Source organism: the organism of the source record quoted next, unplaced genomic scaffold (genome assembly GCF_019419815.1).
Source record: "Pyrus x bretschneideri cultivar Hongxiangsu unplaced genomic scaffold, Pyrus_bretschneideri_v1 Contig10, whole genome shotgun sequence".
NCBI classification, from domain to species: domain Eukaryota; kingdom Viridiplantae; phylum Streptophyta; class Magnoliopsida; order Rosales; family Rosaceae; genus Pyrus; species Pyrus x bretschneideri.
The window spans coordinates 3,439,948-3,460,965 of NW_025999391.1; the positions used below are offsets into that span (position 1 = coordinate 3,439,948).

The 21,018-nt window shown below is 37.2% G+C and overlaps 2 protein-coding genes across 2 annotated transcripts; one reads left to right on the forward strand and one right to left on the reverse strand.

The window, feature by feature from the left end:
* The first annotated feature begins 6,196 nt into the window (after positions 1–6,196).
* Positions 6,197–9,230, forward strand: LOC103933528 (mitochondrial phosphate carrier protein 1, mitochondrial-like). The gene is made up of 6 exons (XM_009343216.3): positions 6,197–6,626; positions 7,391–7,740; positions 7,818–7,861; positions 8,337–8,551; positions 8,643–8,767; positions 8,855–9,230. Exons 1-6 carry the CDS (start codon positions 6,489–6,491, stop codon positions 8,910–8,912), a joined length of 930 nt encoding a protein of 309 aa, XP_009341491.2. The 5' UTR covers positions 6,197–6,488; the 3' UTR covers positions 8,913–9,230.
* Positions 9,231–17,371: 8,141 nt separating this feature from the next.
* On the reverse strand, positions 17,372–20,237 carry LOC103933530 (TMV resistance protein N-like). The gene is made up of 4 exons (XM_048591903.1): positions 19,345–20,237; positions 18,108–19,214; positions 17,733–17,979; positions 17,372–17,638 (listed from the first exon to the last, which is right to left on the reverse strand). Exons 1-4 carry the CDS (start codon positions 19,417–19,419, stop codon positions 17,586–17,588), a joined length of 1,482 nt encoding a protein of 493 aa, XP_048447860.1. The 5' UTR covers positions 19,420–20,237; the 3' UTR covers positions 17,372–17,585.
* Between the last annotated feature and the right edge of the window lie 781 nt (positions 20,238–21,018).

Consider the following 21,018-nt stretch of genomic DNA (forward strand, 5'->3'; position numbering starts at 1 on the left):
ACCGATGCCGCATACAAGGCCATGGTTGGGTTCCTTGAGCTCTAGGGATTACAAAAATAATATTTTGTGTGTTGATTTGTTGAAGGTTTTGAAGAGGAAGGAGAAGGAGAGCTCACGGGAGTGAGCTGGAAAAGAGAGAGGGAGAGAAAATAGAGAAAGAGAGAAAGAACCGGTTGGGGATGTAGAGGGAGAGTATAAAGGGTTAGTGGAAAGGTTCTGACTTATCTCTTTTTTTTTATACAATTATTATTTTTATTATTTTATAATAAATAATAATAATATTTTAATAAAATTGACTAGGCTATTTTTTTTAGGGGTGGAGATGCTCTTGGCCTATTATTGTTTATTAGGGTCTATCACTGTTCAATGAGTGGATAAATGCGCTGGGTGCTGACACAAAGTCTTTAGGGGTGGAATTGCTCTTATGAGAATGACTGTTTGAAGAGTTGCAGAATGTATTAAAAGTTCTTGCTCTTGATATTGATGATGTGAGAGGGCAAGGTTATGATAATGGATCAAATATGAGAGCGAGACACCAAGGTGTACAAAATAGGCTTTTGGATATAAATCCTAGGGCAATGTACACTCCATGTGGTTGTCATACTCTTAACTTAACACTTTGTGATATGGCAAACTCTTGTGGCAAAGCGAAGTACTTCTTTGGAACAGTACAATGTATTTATAGCTTATTTGCAAATTCTACAAAACGATGGCTAATTCTGAAAAAAAATATAAAAGGATTGACTCTCAAATCATTGTTGGCCACTCAATGGGAAAGCCATGCTGCCAGTGTTAAAGCAATTCAATTCCAACCTCTACAAACAAGAAAAGCTTTACTCCAATTAGCAGAAAGTGACAATGACTTAGTAACAAGAAGTGCAGCTAAATCTTTGGCAACATACGACATTGGGAGTTTTTAGTTTTTATTGGGCATGACTATTTGGTATGAAATATTGGCTGCTGTTAATGAGATTAGCAAAGATTTGTAATCTAAAGACATGCTTATTGATGTTATTATAGAACAAGTACAAGGATTGATCGAGTATTTTGAAAAGTACAAAGAAACTAGATTTGCGGAGGCTATGATTAATGCTAAAAAACTTGCTATTGAAATGAAAATTGATCGCATGTTTCCAGAAAAGCGTCAAGTTCGCAGAAAAATACATTTTGATGAGAATGAAGGTGGGACCAACTAAACAATTAGCGGAAGAATCTTTTCGGGTTCATTACTTCTTGTATATAATAAATCAAGCTATTGGTTCACTGAAGAAAAGGTTTGAAGAATATCAAGCGTATGATGATATATTTGGGTTTTAGTTCACTTCATAACGGTTGAATTCGATGGACAATGATAAATTGAAAGATTTTTGTGATCGGCTTTAAAACTTTCTTAAGAAAGATGAGCTCCTTGATGTTGATGGGGATGCATTATTAGTAGAGTTGAAGCTTTTACGAGAGCGTTTGCCAAAACGATTGAATTCGATGGACAATGATAAATTGAAAGATTTTTGTGATCGGCTTTAAAACTTTCTTAAGAAAGATGAGCTCCTTGATGTTGATGGGGATGCATTATTAGTAGAGTTGAAGCTTTTACGAGAGCGTTTGCCAAAACGATTGAATTCGATGGACAATGATAAATTGAAAGATTGTTGTGATCAGCTTCAAAACTTTCACAAGAAAGATGAGCTCCTTGAGGTTGATGGGAATGCATTATTAGTAGAGTTGTAGCTTTTACGAGAGCGTTTGCCAAAAGAAATAAAGACATTCATTGACATATTGAACTACTTGAAGAAGATGCGTTGTTTCCCGATTGCAAGCATTGCATACATAATTTTGTTGACTGTACCTATTACCGTTGCATCTGCAGAAAGGAGTTTCTCAAAGTTAAAGTTATTAAAATCATACTTGCGATCAACCATGTTGTAGGAAAGGTTAAATTAACTTGCTTTGATATCGATTGAAAGTGATTTTTTTTGACAAAATTGATTATGAAGGTTTAATTGATGATTTTGCAGCAAAGAATACACGAAGAGCAATCTTTAAGTGAAACTTCAATGGTAGACTTTTTTAAGTTTTGTTTATTTGGTTTTTTTAGATTGAACTTATTGTTAGTTATTAGTACGATGGTTACTTTGTAGCTTTCTCTACATTTAACAATATTTAGAAATAGATGGTTAGTGAGTTTTAAAGTTTATTTCGATATTGCTTTTTAGCATCAATACATTGTTTAATTTTTTTTTTTTAAAATGTCTTATAAGAAGGGTTCTTTTTGTGAATTTCTCACAGGACCTCTGAAATCTTAAAGATGACCTTGCGTCAGACAAATAGGTATACGATAAGTATACATAGAAATTAATGTGAGTGAGCAACCATGCACCCTACGATACGTGAAGGAGATCACATAGTAACCCAATTTTGTAGTGATATTGTCGTTTGGGCATGCGACTGAACTTGATTCTGTTCTTTTCTATTCAAATCTGTCGTATTTAGGGTCATGAGTTATGACTGTAACATTAAACATACTAGAAGAGGACAAAAACTTCTTGACAAAGAGATTTACTGTTGGACAAGCTATGTGGATCTAAGACTAAGGACAATCATGCAGGCCTCGCATACAACTTGGACCTTCCTTTGTAAATTAGAAGATATAATGTTCAAGCCCAAATAATATAATGCTAGAGAAAGTCTTTCAAATTTTATTTTATGGTCCGATAACCCCTAGAATGGATACGAATAGAATGCGAACAGAAAGTTCTTGCATACTACAGTGACATATTTGCGTACATGAAATGAAATGACTCAGAAATGTTTACTTGGTTACCTGATGATTAGGAATTAGATTTTTTTTTTTAGGAAAATTAATGAAAAAAATTTGAAAATTTTGAGTTTTAATGATAAAGACAAAATAAAAGGTAAAGTAAATAGTACCAGGATTGACTTTTTAGTGTAAAAATGTGGTTTTTCGTTAAAGTAAATAGTACCGTGAATTTTTCATTAAAACTCGTTTTTTTTTTTATCATAAATGATTCTTGAAATTAATTCATCCTAGCAAGATGATCATTGAAATTAAAAGTTAATCAATATAGTTCCTGAAAATAGACGTTGTAAATCAATGTGATCATTCCATCACAATTTTGTTAAAAATTATATTATGTGCTGATCTGGTATCCCACAAGTCTAATTAAATATTATTTAAATAATAAAAAATAATTTTATTTTTGAATAATTAAAACCAAAAAAATGACTTGGGAATTCTACGGAGCTCGCTGCCTCGGCAACAATGGCAGCAAAATTGGGTTCCTTCAATTACAATTTCCAGGAGAAGAGAAAGCGGTTGCTCTTCGTCCAGAAGGGTTGCTCCTACTCCGAGCTGGGTGGCTTCCTCCACATCGAGGAGCAAGACCCGTCGTCGGGATTTCCCCGCTGCTGCACTTTTCGATCAGTCTCCGACATAATCGTCGTCTGGTGTCGAACCGTGCAACATGTCTCGAAACAGGCGGTTCAGATGGTTTTGTCACTTTCTCTTTCTGTGTATTTTTGACCCTCTCTATGTCTCTGTCATCTCTCTCTCAGCTTAGTTCTCATCAATACCCCTCTGAGGAATCAAATCCTTTTGGAACTCTATTTCTACCCTTTTCTTTCTTCTTTGGCACCCTGTTCAAATCATCAATTCCATCAGTTCCTGGTTCATTGGTCACTATTCAATCTTCGTTCACATCGGTCGCAGAAGAAATTCCAGAATCATGAATTCCAGCTCGGCTTCATCCCTGCTGCTCATGACAACAGAGGATGAAGAGTTTGTAAGTTTAGCAAAGAGAATGTCAGAAAAGAGTAAATATCATGGATAACCTTTCAATGGAATTGGAATCGGGCCGCTAGCTTTTTTTAGGAAATTTTATTTAAACCATGGAATCTCTTTTCACACCTAACTTAAATTTTAAAGGTTAATTGTCTATTTTACTCTATTGCATAATTACTATTAAGTACAAAATGAAAATAATAATAAAACTCAAATTTATCAATAAACTCAAACACTATAATTAAACCCTACGATCATTTTTTGTTTATTCTATGTTCATTCTGGTTAAAACTTTAATAGACTTCAAGTTTTTAACATGTACATTCTTAAAATTTTATGTACTAAACTAGGATTATAAGATTGATGAGAACTGAACTCAATTTGTTGTCTGCAAATGTGGGTTAGACTAGTTGGTCTCCATGTACCTAAGTTCGAATCTCCTTCCCGTAGATTATAGTAGTTTTAGATATATGGTTTGCTTCTGGCTCTGGTTTTGGTCATAGGCTCACAGTTGTTGTTATTGGAATCAGTTTTGTTGAAAAAATTATTATTTTTAGCTTAAGAAAGCAAAACTGGAGACATGCATGCTTGTTCTGTATGAGTTCAATTTCAAGGAGGAAGAAGAAGAAAAAAATAGTGTAATTAATCAATCTTAAGACTTAGTTTTAAAGAAATGGTGTTCAATATTCATCTCTCAGCTTGAAGAGATCATGATTGGAGCTTTTAATTGCCAAAATTCAATGGTTCTATAACTTAACTCAGGAGAGACCAATAGTTATGAGTGTAAAAATAAATCCACATATTGAATTGGGTTTATGGAGGTATATTAGATAATAAATTAGCATTTAAAGAGATATTAATAGTTTAGTTAAAAATCAAATGAGTGCAAATAGTAAGTTGAGTGTAGAAATATTTTACATGGGTTTAAATAAAATTTCTCTACTTTTTCCCGTCTGGAAGTGGAAGAGTTCCAAGGTCATCACTTTTTTTTTTCTTTTAGTTTTTTATTATTTAAATATTTTTAATCCACGTGGTAATATTTAATTAGACTTATGAGATCCAATTATGTGCCATATCTGCACATAACATAACTTTTATCGGAATTGTGATGAAATGATCATATTGATTTGCAATGCCTATTTTCAGGGACTACGTTAATTGATTTTCAATTTCAGGGATCATCTTGATGAAATGAGTCAATTTCAAAGACTATTTGTAATAAAAATGCTTAAGAATTTAGTATCCACGGTGATCTATGAATGCACTTTTAATGTTTTAATTCACTAATAGTGGATGGTCATGAGGTTTTGTACACTAGGTGTCTGAGACTCTGGAATGTCTACTGAATCTATTCGAATTCTTGAATTCAATTCTTTTACTAGGACATGAATATTTTTACTAATACATGTAGAACAAAAAGAAATGACGCATAAAGAAGAAGCAATGTGGTTTAGAGTTGGATACACTAAGATAATGGGCTGAAATTTTATTTTTATTTTTTCTTGAAAGGAAGTTAACTGGTGGCAAACCATAGTTATCCACCACTTTCGGGAGCCAAGAAGACTCACAGAAACATTTCAGCATTCTGCTGGCCATAAGTCTAGCTTCCACACCAGTAGCGGGTTTTGAACCCGAAACCTCCAGTTTTTAGTTTGAAGAAAACATCGTAATCCGTCATTTACAACTGGACCATCAAGTCATGAATATAAATGGGCAGAATGGGATATTAACATGTAATCCCACCATTTTGGTCATGTGACCAACATATGAGAAGGAGATGGAATAATGATGTTTGAAGAAATGTTTCTTTTGGATTAGATAAGAAATTTGAACTCAAAACATCTTTTTCTATATTAAGAACTTAACATAAAAAAATATGTTTTGAGTTCGAGTTGGTAATTTGAATCTAGTCTCAACATTCAGTTCATTTTGTGACTTATTTTTATGTAGCCTCATTATTGAGGAAAGAAAACCTTAGCTACAAAACGACTTTCACAAAAGCAAGAGTCTCTAGTATTCTAGTTATATTTAGACTACACAAAAACCCACTTGATATTGAAGTTTTTCTAGTTATGCAGTCGTGTCGAAAATTCTATCAACTATACATAAAAGAATGGTCTAACAAAGAGACTCCAAATTGAATGCAATCACGATCGGCTTGTTGCCCACGCCATAGAGAACAATAATTTGGTGTAGTTGAGACGGCTTAATTAAAGCAAAGCCATATATTTGGACCTGTAAACGTGGACGCATTGCAAGCAAGAGAAGTCGTCCATGGCATCAAACTTTTTGCTCAAATCCCCGCTGCCACGTAATCCAAGAACGTCCTTTTGCCCTTTCCTTGTTCCTTTAACGCCCTGAAATCCGAGAGATTTTTTAGTGTAAACGTGAGACGGAGCGATATTTCATGTGTAGTTATATAAATAGTAAAATACATACATTAAAAAGTTAATATCTTTAAAAATAAAATTTCTCATAACTTACGTAAAAATATTTGTAAAAATTTCTCCTGAAATCCTCTCTCTCTCCCCCCATTTTGCCCTCTCTGTTGGCACCGCCGCTATTCGATATTTGGCGGGGCTCTGGCCACCGACCCGAGAATCTGTCAAATGGGTTTTTCTCCTCTTGGGGTTGGAACTTAGAGGAACGTGAGATTTGGAAGTGAGGGAGTGTCGAGCTTGTCGAGATAATGAGAGGGGTTGAAGGAAGATTTTGTGAGGAATTCTCACCTGCATATTATGGGCTGTGTACTGTTGGAGGAATGCTCAGTGCTGGCGCTACCCATCTCGCAATCACGCCACTTGATGTCCTGAAAGTTAATATGCAGGTTAGTTTTCGTTGATTTTTTCTGGGTTTTTGTCTTTAACAATTTTTTTAGGTTGCTTTCCAATTTTCTTGGATGTTTTGTGTGTTAAAGTTGAGAACTTTGCCTTTTGGTGACAAATGTTTGGTGGGGTTTTGTTGCTTTGTTTTGTCTGGCATTGCTTGCTGTTTTTGTTCTCGAATTAAAGAATTAATATTCAGCTTTTGTGTTCATGGGGTTCTTTTAGAGGTCCTTATTGCAGTTGCCCTGTTCATCACTGTGATCATTCAAGTTTTGTTGTTTTTTGTTGTGTTGGATGTTTGAATAAAAGATTCGTGCTTAGTTTACTTTTCAAGAGTTAGAAGTTTCCGAAAAAGGAATAGGGGTTACGCTTTTGGGATGTATCTCCTCGACCAAAACATCGTGAATGGATCTTCATGGTGCTGATGGGTTGTCACGACATATTTAATACTTTAAATGGCATGGGTCTCAGGTTAGTGTAACCAACTACATTGCATCCCAAGCATATAATTCGTGCTTTAGCTCATATCTTTGAGTGACGTACCAAATGTGAATCTCTGTTCGTTCCAGTGATGAAACTTCATGCGGTTGCATTGATTTTCATATGTCCATTTAAATTTTTATTTCCGTTACTGGTGGATGCAAATTCATGTTTGAAGGGATTGATCTCCCTTAGTTTTGTCTCTTCTGAAATTCGTTACTCTTTTGATAGTCGAGAACATAATTAGTCTCTAAAATGCTCTAATAATTTAGCTTGTCCAATTCAGGTAAATCCAATTAAATATAACAGGATGGGTACAGGGTTTTCTACTCTTTGGAAAGAACAAGGCCCTTCTTCTCTTTGGAGAGGTTGGTCTGGAAAGCTTTTTGGATATGGTGTTCAGGGTGGCTGCAGATTTGGTCTCTACGAATACTTTAAGAAGCTTTACTCAGATGCATTGATAGATCATAACAAGAGTACCATATTCTTCCTCAGCAGTGCATCTGCTCAAGTATTTGCTGATGTGGCTCTCTGTCCTTTTGAAGCCGTCAAAGTCCGAGTTCAAACACAGCCCTACTTTGCAAAGGGCTTGGTTGATGGGTTTCCAAAGTTATACTCAGCTGAAGGGATAACTGGGTAAGTTACCCCAAAAACTTGATGCCTTTTCTCCTGTTAGTTTCTCAGTTATCCTTATCAGCTTATCTACACTGCAGTTTTTACAGAGGACTTTTACCACTATGGGGTCGAAATCTTCCATGTAAAATCTCTATCTCTGCATCGCAAAAATCCTTCATTTGCTTGTTTAGTGGGATCCTTTCAAATTTCACTACTGACATACGATTGTTAATAAAAGGCTACTTGATTTTATCTCATTGCTAGTTGATTAGTTTTGTTTTACCCTACACGCAGAATATTAAGGTTATCTATTTCACTTAACAAAACCTTCCTGCTTTTCTAGTTATCACTTTGGGTAAGAGTTATTATTGAACTTGTCAAAAAAGAAAACAAACCTGAATTATTATGAACGGTAAAACATTAGGTTTTTGGCACTTTACCTTTGAGACTTTATGTCATGCCTGAATCATGCAATCAGCCAGTTGCTGGTTTTTGCATGTCAGAGTTACTGTATTTTCCTAGTTATTGTGGTCAAGCATTCAGTACAGAATAGAGACTTTTGTTGTCAATTTGAAGTAAATCTTTATTAACTTTGCTCATGTGAATATGTTGTTCAGTCTCGATGATAATGTTCACGACGTTTGAGCACTCAGTTGATCTGATTTATCGCAAGTTTATGCAAAGGAGGAAAGAGGAATGCTCAAGAGCCCAACAGCTTGGCGTGACATGTTTAGCGGCCTATGCTGCAGGAGCTGTTGGTACCGTTGTCTCCAACCCTGCAGACAACATTGTTTCCTCTCTTTACAATAAAAAGGCTGCCAATGTGATGCAGGTAGCCCTTTGAATTAAGCTTTTTCTAAGGTTTGTTTCTTGTCTTTCAAGGTCAAAACATCATTTGCTTTGGCTTTATATCTTATCTTCAGGCTGTGAAGAACATTGGGCTCGTTAATCTGTTTACTCGAAGTCTTCCTGTTCGAATTACACTTGTCGGCCCTGTTGTTACCTTGCAGTGGTTTTTCTATGACAGCATCAAAGTTCTTTGTGGATTGTAAGTACATTTTACTTGATTCACACACACCAACAGATTATCTTTCCTCTTTCCATCTAATTACAAGTTTCTCTTTGAACCTTTTAGGCCATCTAGTGGAGGGCTTACCGGGCGTCTTGAAGAAGCTAACCTATCAGCTGAATAACATAGATTAGATAAAGAACAGTTCAGTCGGATCAATCTCTGAGGATGAGGGAAAGTCCCCGCTCGGGGACAGAAAATATTGTTCATCGCCGGTTTTTCAGCGTTGACACCTCGTCATGCTATGGTTCATCCCGGTGTCGGTGGCAATTGAGTTAACAGTTATGTTATATCCGGTTCTATATCCATAATATTTCACGGATATGCAGCCTAGCTCCGTGATACTTCATAATTTCGGTTACATAAGATGTAAATAGATTCTGCTGTACGATTTTATGTTAATGTGCAGCAGAAGCAATTATAAAATGTGGTTTGGAAGACATTTTGTGTACTTCAAATCTTGTTTTTTTGTGGCAATAGACATCTACAGGCACAACGCTAACATTCATGCAGAAGATGCAAACAATAAATAAGCGCGTCAGAACCTATGCACCCGTTTGATAACTATTTTGTTTTTCGTTTTTAATTTTGCATAAGAAGAGTATGCAAAGTGAAGTAATGTTCATAAATCATGATGATCAACAGTCTCTAACAATAATGCATGGACTAAATCCAAGCTTTTGGATCTACATCTTAGATGAATAAATGTTTACACAGATTTTTCGGCCGAAGCCTCCAAACAATTACAGCAGCGAATGCGTTTTACCAGAAACATGGCTGATCTTTTGAAGCAGTTCACCCTGTTAAGTGCCAAATCTGTCATATCGACTGGCTTCAGATTCTTCTTGTCCCGTATCTTCTTCTCCTTTTGGTTCCGCAATCATGACATCGGATTTCAATTTCTCAGCATCTTCGGCATACAGCAGGCAGATCTCACACATATTAACCATTAGACTGAAATAGTAGAGGATGGCGGGGAATGAATCCAGTTTGCACAAGTCAACAGAGACCTCAGCGACAAGTTTGTAAAAAACAGTGGAGCACTCTAACTCCGATGCCTCTATGAGCTCAAAGGCATTATACCACACAAACATGTGATCTGCATTGCAAGCGTCGATGGCTGTATGAATCCCAGTACAGTCTAGAACAAGGACAACTGAATTCGCAGCTTTCACCATTACTAGTTTTGAAATTTACATAACATGCAAACTCTAAATCGCAATCAACAGCATAACCGGATGCAACAGTACATAGAGCGAAACCCAAGAAACCTCTACGAACCCAGTTTGGAGGAATCTTGATATTTAGTGAAGATCCCTTGTTTTGATAGCTGAACCAATTTGGAATTTCGTTTCCCGGGCATACAATGACAACTGAAACTTCTATCTCACAGTGTCCCTGTGCCATGGTCCATGGATAGACGACACGATTATTTTCCGTAAATCTAGTTACTGAATTTAACACGTGTGTCTCTGTGTGTGTGTGAGAGAGAGAGAGAGAGAGAGAGAGAGCGAGCTGTACATACCTCAAGGTAACAATAATTGTTGATATGTACGTTTTGAGAACGCAGTTGCATATCGCATAATTCCACAATGTGCATCAGCCATTACGGTGGTACATTCATTCTGATCCAGTTTTAGGCAATTGGAAAAGGATAGGAGAAGGATAAGTATTATGTGCCTGCAAGAAACTAAGTGGGTCGGTCTTAAGGCAAAGGATCTCGAAAACTCAGGTTTTAAACTTTGGTATTCAAGCACAAATAGAATGAGAAATGGTGTTGGCATCATCGTGGACAAGACCTTGACACAAGATGTTGTAGATGTCAAGAGGGTAGGAGATAGAATTATGGCAATCAAGATTGTAATAGGACAATAACTCATCAATGTGATTAGTGCATACGCACCTCAAGTAGGGTTGGATAAGAGTTTGAAGGAGAAATTTTGGGAAGACCTTGGAGACTTGGTGCAAGGAATCACTCAGATGGATCAGGTATTTATAGGAGGAGATTTAAATGGGCATGTGGGCAAAGAGAGGCAACTATGGAGGTTTTCATGGTGGCCATGGTTTTGGGGAGAGAAATGAGGATGGGGAAGCCATCTTGGATTTTGCAATGACATTCGATCTCTTCTTAGACAACACCTTCTTTAAGAAGAGAGAAGAACATGTGATCACATACAAGAGCGGGTTGTCAAAAACACAAATAGATTTTTTTCTAATGAGGAAGGGAGATCATATAACTTGTAAGGATTGCAAAGTTATACCAGGAGAGAGCTTGGCTAATCAACATCGCTTGTTGGTGATGGATGTACATATCAAAAGAGAGAGAAAAAAAACTAGACCTTGAAATGCCCAAGGGCTAGATGATGGAATCTAAAGGGAGAAAAACAAGCCATTTTTAAAGAGAAAGTAATCACCCAATTCGCTTGGGATAGAGAGGAGGAAGCCAGCCAAATGTGGGATTTCATGGCTAGTTGTATCCGAAAAGTAGCAAAAGGGGTATTAGGAGAGTCCAAGGGTTTTGCTCCACACCAAAAGGAATCTTGGTGGTGGAAGAAGGAGGTACAGACAAAGGTTAAGGCTAAGAAGGAATGTTGTAAAGCCTTATACAAGGATAAAACCGATGAAAACGGTGAAAGCTATAGAATAACGAAGAAGGAGGCGAAGAAAGCTATGAAAGAACTTAAGCTAGCGTCTTTTGACGATATGTATAAGCGATTAGATACCAAAGAAGGAGAGTTAGATATCTATAAACTAGCTAGAGCAAGGGAAAAAAAGACAAGGGACCTAAACCAAGTGAGGTGCATCAAGGATGAGAATGGAAAGGTTCTTGCTACAAATAACGGGGTCAAAGACAGAAAGGTTATTTTCATAATGTTTCAATGAAAGACATGAAATGAGTACTTCTTTAAGGGAGTTGAGTAACACAGAAGAGTGTAGAAACTACTTTTACTGCCAAATTAGGAAGGAAGAAATGGTTGTAGCATAGAAAAACAGTGGCCCCAAATGATATACCAATCGAAGTGTGGAAAGTCTTGGGAGAGAGACTGGTATAGCATGGCTCACATACCTTTTCAATAGGATTTTGAAAACGAAGAAGATGCCAAATGAGTGGCAAAATAGCACTGTGGTGCCTATCTATAAGAATAAGGGTGACGTACTGAACTATAAGGATATTAAGTTAATGAGTCATACAATGAAGCTCTGGGAGAGAGTAATTGAGCATAGATTGAGGCAAAAGACACGGATCTCGAACAACCAATTCAGGTTCATGTCAGGGTGCTTAACCATGAAGGCAATCTATCTCTAACGAAGATTCATGGAAAGATATAAAGATATGAAAAAGGATTTGCACATGATCTTTATAGATTTGGAAAGAGCGTATGATAGGGTCCTAAGAGACATTCTTTGGAGGATTTTAGAGAACAAAGGAGTACGGGTAACATATATCCAAGCTATAAAAGATATGTATGATGGAGCAATGACTGCCGTAAGAACTCATGAAGGACAAATCAAAGCTTCGCCATAACTGTAGGGTTACATCAAGGCTTATCCTTAAGTCCTTACCTTTATGAATTAGTAATTGATGAGTTAACGAGACATATTCAAGATGATATTCCTTGGTGTATGCTTTTCGCAGATGATATAGTGTTGATAGATGAAACTCAGGAAGGAGTAAATGCGAAACTTAACCTTTGGAGAGAAGTGTTGGAATCTAAAGGTCTTTGCCTAAGTCGGTCAAGGATAGAGTATATGGAGTGCAAGTTCAATGCAAACGGAGGCTCAAATGAGTTAGGGGTGAGGATTGGAGATTAGGAAGTACCAAAGATCGACAACTTTCGTTACCTAAGATTTATCTTGCAAAAGAATGGAGACCTCAACCATAGAATACAAGCTGGATGGATGTAGTGGAAGAGTGCATCCGACATGTTGTGTGACTGTCATATGCCATTAAAGCTCAAGGGAAAATTTTATAGGATGACAATAAGGCTAGCAATGTTTTATGGCACTAAATATTGGGCGGTAAAGCATCTAAAATGGGTGTAGTGGACATGAGAATGCTTCGTTGGATGTGGGGGCACATGAGAAAGGATAAGATTAGGAATGAGGATATCCAAGGTAAAGTAGGAGTAGCTGAAATTGAAGGAAAGATGAGAGAAAATTGGTTACGGTGGTTTGGATATGTGAAACGAAGGCATACAGACGCTCCGGGTAGAAGATGCGATTACGGGACAAAAGCCTAGGGTCGAAGGGTTAGAGGAAGACCTAGGAAGATCTTGGAAGAAACTATAAGAAAAGACTTAGAGTACTTGGACCTAACAGAAGATATGACACAGAATCGAGTGGAATGGCGTTCTAGAATTCATATAGCTGATCCCACTTAGTGGGGAAAGGCTTTGTTGTTGTTGCTCTACACTTAGTTGCTCAACCATGGAGGCAACCTATCTCTTACGAAGATTTATGGAAAAATATAGAGATATGTGTAAACATGTAAATTTTGTTGCATACAAATGATGTATCATAAAGCTCCACGTGGCATATGACTCATCACAAATGGACAAGTCATCAATGACATGTGGCACAAATCAAGCAAAGGAAAAATAAAACTTCCCCAAAATTCGGCGAAAAGGGGAATCTCTCCTTAAAATCCACAAGGGGTCCAAATGGCTCTTAAAACCAGAAAGAAAGCTAAAGCATCTTCACAAAACAAGCAAGAATTGAAGATTGCTCACAAAATAGGCAAGAAGGCCTATAAATTTCGGCCAATATAAGGAAAAGTAGCTGAAATTAAGACACAAAACATACCTAAATTCTCCCATGGACGAATCAAGACACAAATCAAGGCCAAATCCATCCAAAGGCATGGCTTTGGAAGTATATAAATATAAGGCCCTAAGACACACATAAGGGTAAAAAATTCTACATTCAGAAGAACCTCTGCACAAATCTTTGAAGACTAAATACGCTGCCAAAGCTCTCTTCAAAGAATGCACAACCAAAGTCGAAACTTTCTTTCGACCAAAGTTGAAGCATTCCCTTAAATAATCAACAAGCATTTGTGCCAATTCCTTCAAGACTTTGTTGGAAGCTCCAAACTTGTAACGACGTTCGTTTCAAGATCAAGTCGCCAAGACCCTTGAATCGACGAAATCCTACATCAACATCACCTTTGCTGCAACCCTAAACTTGAGGTGAAGACCATCCACGCATTGTTTCAAGCTCAAAACTTGAAGCAATTGTTTAACCATTCATCCAAGATCAAGTCATCGCGACCCTTGGATCGACAACCTACACATCTGCATAAAATTTGAAGATTGAATCAAAGGAAAGTTGTAAACAGAGATTGTAACCCTACAAATTCATCAATACAAATATACTTTGTACACGTGTTCTCGTTTCATTCGTTATAGAATTTTTGTGTTTACAATATGAAAAATGATTTGCACATGGTATTTATAGATTCGGAAAAAGCGTATGATAGGATCCCAAGAGACATTCTTTAGAGGATTTTCTATATATCATATTACAACATTCTCCCTTTGATGGTTACAAATCTTCGATTAAATCATTAACATTACAAATCTTTGATTGAATCGTTAAAATTTGATTTGTTTTCGATGCTCCACCTAATGAGTGATTCCCTTTGATTTCAAATCCTTTAGGCTGATGTTTTCCCCCAAGATGATGTATCATTTTCACTTACCTTTGATTGATTCTTCAAAACATCAATCAGCGACTCATCCTTGTTTAGCATCTTCAGTGTAAAGAGCCAACATCATATCAACTATTATATTTGCTGAAGAAATTTGTGACCTACTACAGTTGTAGATAAGTACTCGACTGCAATGCAAGGCAAGTAATCAGGGGAATGGGGGTTCCAGGCAATCGGTTCCAGATCGGAAGTTTGATTCCAGAATCCGATTGATTGCTTTATTTCTACTTGTCTTGTAGGTAAGAAAAAGGACAAAAAAAATGATAGGGAAAAGGCATGAGATGAGATAATTTTGCTTTTGACCCTGATGATATGAGATACTTTTGCTCTTAAAGAAAATGGTAGAAGATTTTGATGCTAATATAAAACTTCTAAAACTATTTTCTTGATGAGGAAATGAGTTGAGCATTTTGAGTGACTTGGCTGAAGAGGTGTTCTTGGAAAAAAGGAAAGTAGAGCATTTAAAGATACTTTGTTTGAAGATGCATTCTCGAAGAGAAGAGAAAGAGTTGGGCATTCTTGCAGGTCTGTCTTTCCATAGAGGTAGAGTCGACATATATGGGGTTTACCCAATACCAAGTTGTGGTGCTATTCTTTTACTCTTGTTAGCAACAATAGTGTAATTAGAACAGTGAAATTCACGTGTTTCAAATCTTTGACAAAGTTGCCCATGATATCCAAAAGCTGAGATTGTGTTTGAAAAGTGACAACGAACTATATTCCATAAAATCCGGCTTTTGACAATGGTAGCTAGGAATATTCTCACTAGAAAGGATAACGGGATACTCTCAAAACGGTCTAATGAATTGGTTGTTCAAGAGTTATTGGCCTTCAGTGTTCAGTGTGCAGGCTCTGTATCCAATATAGGCCAACGTCTACTTGCTCGAACTCGCGAAGTCGAATCATTGATGGTGGAGATGGCAAATCTTAGACAAGAAATCATAGGGCTCAAGTTTGAAAATAAAGAGTTGCACATACTTGCAAATAATTACTCAACGATCATGAAAAGAAAACTTGACCAGCTGGAGGAATCCGAAAGTCGGATTCAAAGTGACCATCAGAAGTTTGTGGCTTTATTCCAAAGACACCAATTGCCTTCGTCGTCTAGAGTTTTACCAAGTATTGATGCACCAAATAACCAAACTTTTGTGCCTCTTCTTTTTGGAGTTACGCCAAGTACTGAGGCGTCGCATGATCCATCTTCAGTACCTTCCCCTTCTGGGGTTTTGCCTAGTAAAGAGGTTTCATATGAGCAACATTTGTGAAGGTTCCCTCCTGTTTGTTTGTTTGTTTTAACTTATGTGTATGCACATGTCTGTAATTTATCGGAGATGTCAATAAATTTTAGTGCATTGTGCTAAATACAGCATGACATATACTTCACTAAGATATGGTACTTCTGGACCAAATATCAATTTATCCTTACCCTCAAGAAGATAAATGATCACTCTTAGTGTCTAAAATACTGGATAAGTTCATTTGAGTAATCAACTCATAATCTTCAATCCATATGGTTCTTTAATATCATAAACATCATGGATCAGATTTGTGTTGCATAAAGTTCAATCCATGTGGGACGGCATTTCACATTATGCCTCGTTGGATGTGTGGGCACACGAGAAAGGATAAAATTATGAATGAGGATAAATGAGGACTGAGGTAAAGTATGAGTAGCCGAAATTAAAGGAAAGATGAAAGAAAATCGGTTGCGGTGGTTTAGACATATGAAATGAAGGCCTCCTGACACTCTGGTTAGAAGATGCGATTACGGGATAGAGGTTCAAGGCCGAAGGGGTAGAGGAAGACCTAGAAGGACTTTGGAAGAGACTCTAAGAAAATACTTAAGTGTACTTGGATCTAACGGAAGACGTGACACAGAACCAAGCATAATGGTGTTCTAGGATTCATATAGCCGACCCCACTTAGTGAGAAAAGGCTTTGTTGTTGTTGTTGGAAAATATAATAAGTTCCTGGAAATAGTAGCAGTCCCAACTGTAAGTACTGCAGTCTTCGAACGTGACACTGTGTAGGGAGGTGCAGCCATGTGCGTCAAGTAAAAGTAGCAATAGGGGGAGCTCTGGTAAAGATACAAGGCCCTTGCAATTGTTAAGCGCAGACGAAATAGTTCAGAAGCTTCTTTGATGCTTGCCGGTATGCTCTTAATCATGGTTCCAGTTCGATGTAAATCTCGTAATGAGTTTAAGCCAAGGCGATCAGGAATTTCTGATTCGCCGGTGTATAAAAAATCCTTCCCAATGGTAGAATTCAAATGAGAAGGGAGGCAATTTCACAAGCAGTTTCAAACAGCCACCGATTTCGAGAGTTCTAAAACAATATAAATTGTAAATGCTGTTTGGGACAAACTCAAGGTTCTTGCAACCTGACATGTTTAATCTTCTAAGTCCAATGAGATTCACAATTGATGAGAAGAGCTCCTTAACTGCTATTCTTTCTAAAGAAAGATACTTCGGATGTTCCATTGGCTCCAAGATTTCTGGAAAGTATTTCAATGCAGAGCAACCAGTGAGATCAAGTTCCTCAAGATATTTCAACCTGCAAATGCTAGTTGGGAGACTCGCAAGTCTTTTGCAATTTTGCAGTTGAATTTTGACAAGGCCAAAGAGACACTCGATTGATGATGGCAGTTCTACTATTGCTATACCAGCCAAATCTAACCGTCATATATACCTAGGAAGCTCCGAGAACTTTACAAGACTTAAACGCGCCCTTAAGCAACTTTGAAAGGAACGGTAAAGCGATATTTTGAGCTTATTTTCAAGAATCGTATTCTTATTCTTCGTCCAAATCGAAAGATTCTCAAGGCTGTTGAAAAATAGAATTTCCAAGGACGGAACTTTTTCGTGAGGCCGAAGTGATGAAGGCAATCCCGTTATTGCGGTCTGGATTATATCTATGGATTCAATACCGTATGGCATCTCCGGAAGGTTTTTGAGCTTCAAGCAGAATCCCAGATTCAGATGTTTAAGCTTGTCAAGATATTAAATATACAAAGGAAGTTGAACCAAATTTGTACAGGCAAAAAGATCTACATGCTCAATGCTTCAACTTTGAGAGAGATTTGGAAGTTTAGTCAGACGTCTCGAGCAATGAAGATCGATCACTTTTCAGTTCCCAAGATTCTGTAACAAATTTTAGACAAATGATAAGAATTAATAACTCAGCCTAAATAGCTCCATACTCATTTTATTGAAGAACAAAAATAAGAATATATGCCTGGCCTTCGTTCCACATTAGCTAGATTTTGTAGAGAAAACTTTGTTGGCAACGATTTCAAATGGTATCTCTCCCCGTAAAGAGATCTAAGAGCAGTGGGGAGAGACTCAAGATCTTGAGAAATGTACAAAGGAGTAGTAATCTCCAACGAGTTCAGATTATACATCTTTTTGAAGGATTCAGGACTCAAGCGTAGGTTTCTATTGTTAGACCCGTTGAGGACTATCGACTGAACTGTTGCACTTCCCTGAAAAATGAAGAGCAATTTACGTTATAAATGAGAATACAATAGGAAATAAACCACAGTTGTATACACATCTGACAAGTTCATGATATTGTTTTTCTTTCAAGAAAGTGAAAGCATTTGGCTCTTACTGCATTATTTTCCAAAACCCGATGGATATCCTCAGCATCGAACAACCTATTGCGTTTTCCAGGGTCATCACAACATTGTTCACGTACAATTTGCTGACCCATCTCTTGTATCATATCATGCATCTCTATGCATCCCCATTTTGAAATTGATATGAGAGACTTAGCGATGAGAGCTTCAATTCCAGTCAGATAGAAACCACGAATCTGTAACCTTCTTTTTACATAGTCCACTACCATGCCTCTATGAAAACATGCTATATCAAGAAATATCTCCTTTTCATTGTCGTCCAATCCATTGTAACTCAGTCTCAACACATTCTGAATATTTTTGTCGGGATATTTCTTCAATTTGTTCCATACATCTTCCCATTCTTCTTTTCTCTTGCAGGGAAAAAATAAGGAACCCAAAACTTTGAGACCTAAAGGAAGACCATTGACATAATCTAACACCTTTCCCGACAATTCTGCGTAATCTGTTTGAGGAGTGCTATTTCCGATAGCATTCAAATTAAATAGCTTAAGAGCTTCAGCAGAAGGTAACCCTTGAACCCTGTATATCTTAGAATCATGAATATTCTTTTTCTCAAGTAGACTTTTATCTCTAGTCGTGATAATGATTCTGCTTCCAGGGCCAAACCAAGCATCATCTCCAGCCAGAAGCTCTATGTGGTCTATTTTATCCACAGCATCAAGAACAACGAAGACCTTTGTACGGTGTAGCCTCTCTTTTACAAAAGTTGACCCTATAGATGGAGTGTCGACACTTAGATCCTTTTCCTTTAGAAGCTGACGAAGAAGTTTATGTCGCACGTGATTTGGTCCATGTTTTGCATATTCCTCGCTAACATTTGCAAGAAAACAAGATGCTTCAAATTCACAAGAGAGTCGGTAGAATACAGCATCAGCAAGGGTGGTCTTGCCAATACCACCCATGCCCCAAATACCTATCGTCAAAACACTTGGTGAATCAATGCATAGTAACGATTCAACAACCTGAATGCGACTTTCAATTCCAAATAGGCCCTTTAAATCACTTGACGAATTGCGACTCAATTGTTTCAGAACATACTTGACAATTATGTCAATTAAAACTGCATCCGTCCTGGAAAATATGATTATGAAGGCAAACGACAGAAGGTCAGTGTTCTCTATGCCTTAACTAATCTGCTCATGGATCAAACGATCACAATTCACAAGTCACTTAATATACAAATTACATAGTTCTTAGTTAACTAGTTCTGTTTGAATTATCAAACCCAGATAGATTGGCTGCTTTCGTCAAAGTATCCCGCCAGTTGTGCACCTTGTCCATATTGTCCTTGAAACGTTCTTCAAGTTGAGCAAATGCATCTGCATAACTCCCCTGCTGCTTTCTTACATGTGATGGATCAATGTCGTAAAAAATGGGTAAAACAAGCTGCCCATTTCTTTCCTTCCATCCAAGTATGTGCGCAAGTTCATCCAGATACCAAGTAGAAGAAGCATAGTTTTTCGAGAAAATGATAACAGAAAGCTTTGATATCTTCGAGAAGGGTAGGTGAAATTTCGTTTCCTCGCTCAAGTATGTCGTCTATGTAGGTGATCTTCTTCCCCGTTAAAGCAGCCTAAAGATGGCTGGTAAAAGTATTGCGGGTGTCCTCACCTCTGAAACTTAGAAACACATCATACTTTTCTTGAGGGGGTATAGCAGCAGCAGCAGAAGCAGCAGTCATTCTTAACCTGCAAATCCACAAATCATATAAATCATGCAAATGCGCCTGGCCTAGAAATATATTCCTAAAATATTATCCATATTCCAGAATTAGAAATCGTAAACTAGAAAATCTAACAGATTAATTGACGATCTTCGTACCCTGAAATGTCAAATGTTCTCGTGTAGCTTGAATTTTCGCCGTGTAAATGTAATTCTCATGACTAAAAGAAAGAAAGTCTATGAACTAAGAAGTGGTCTGCTTTCAGATACCAAAAGGGGTAGATGCTTAGGTCAAATTCCACAACCTTCATATTGAAGAGGGAAATAAAGTAGTTTAGGTGATCATCACTAGCTAAGGTACTAATTACAAATTCCTGATGACAATACAATCTAAAAATATATTAAAGATGATCAGGTAAAGTGATTTATATTACCAAAAATTCTAATATGCTCCGATGTATTCTATGCCTAATTTTTGGCCGTTAGAACTTGGCACTAAAAGTCTGTGTATAGAATTCTCGTATGTACAAATACAAATAAACTAACAAGCCAGCAATAGAGTGAGGGATTAGTAAATCGCAACAGCGCCTGCCGAGCCCTTGTTACAGGCCTTTGATCGAACACTGTATGGAGAATATCAGGAACTACCCAAGAACAAGTTAGAGAATTGCCTCCAGTCCCCAGATGGAGAAGAAATAAGTAGGTTGTGGAGAGATTAATTTTGCTTTTCTATTGTCTCTCACTAGTCCATGCCTGTAAGTATATAAACGCTCGAATTAGACGGGAATGACCAAAGGAGTTAATAGGTGAAATATGTTTTTTTCTTTCAAATTTCACCAAATAATTGATACTTATGGACATAGAACCTCAAGCTGATCTTATTTACGTGACAAAATCTTCCTACTTTTCCAGCAATCATTTTGGGTGAGAGTTTTGATTTGGAAATGCTAAACAAGGAGGAAATAGTCCTGAATCTATCCTCAACTTTACCTTTGAGACTAATTGTTACACCCGCCCCTGCTTATAAGTGTAATTCTGTAATTCTCCCTAAAAATTTATAAAATTATCACTTTAGTCCTTAAATTTTCACCCAATCAAGATTGGAAAAAAAGATTTGTCCCTATTCCTAAGCTGCCACGTGGCAGTCCCCCAACACACCTCTCTTTTCTCTTTCTGTCCCCTACCTGCCGTGACCCTTTCTCTTTCTCTTTTTCTTTC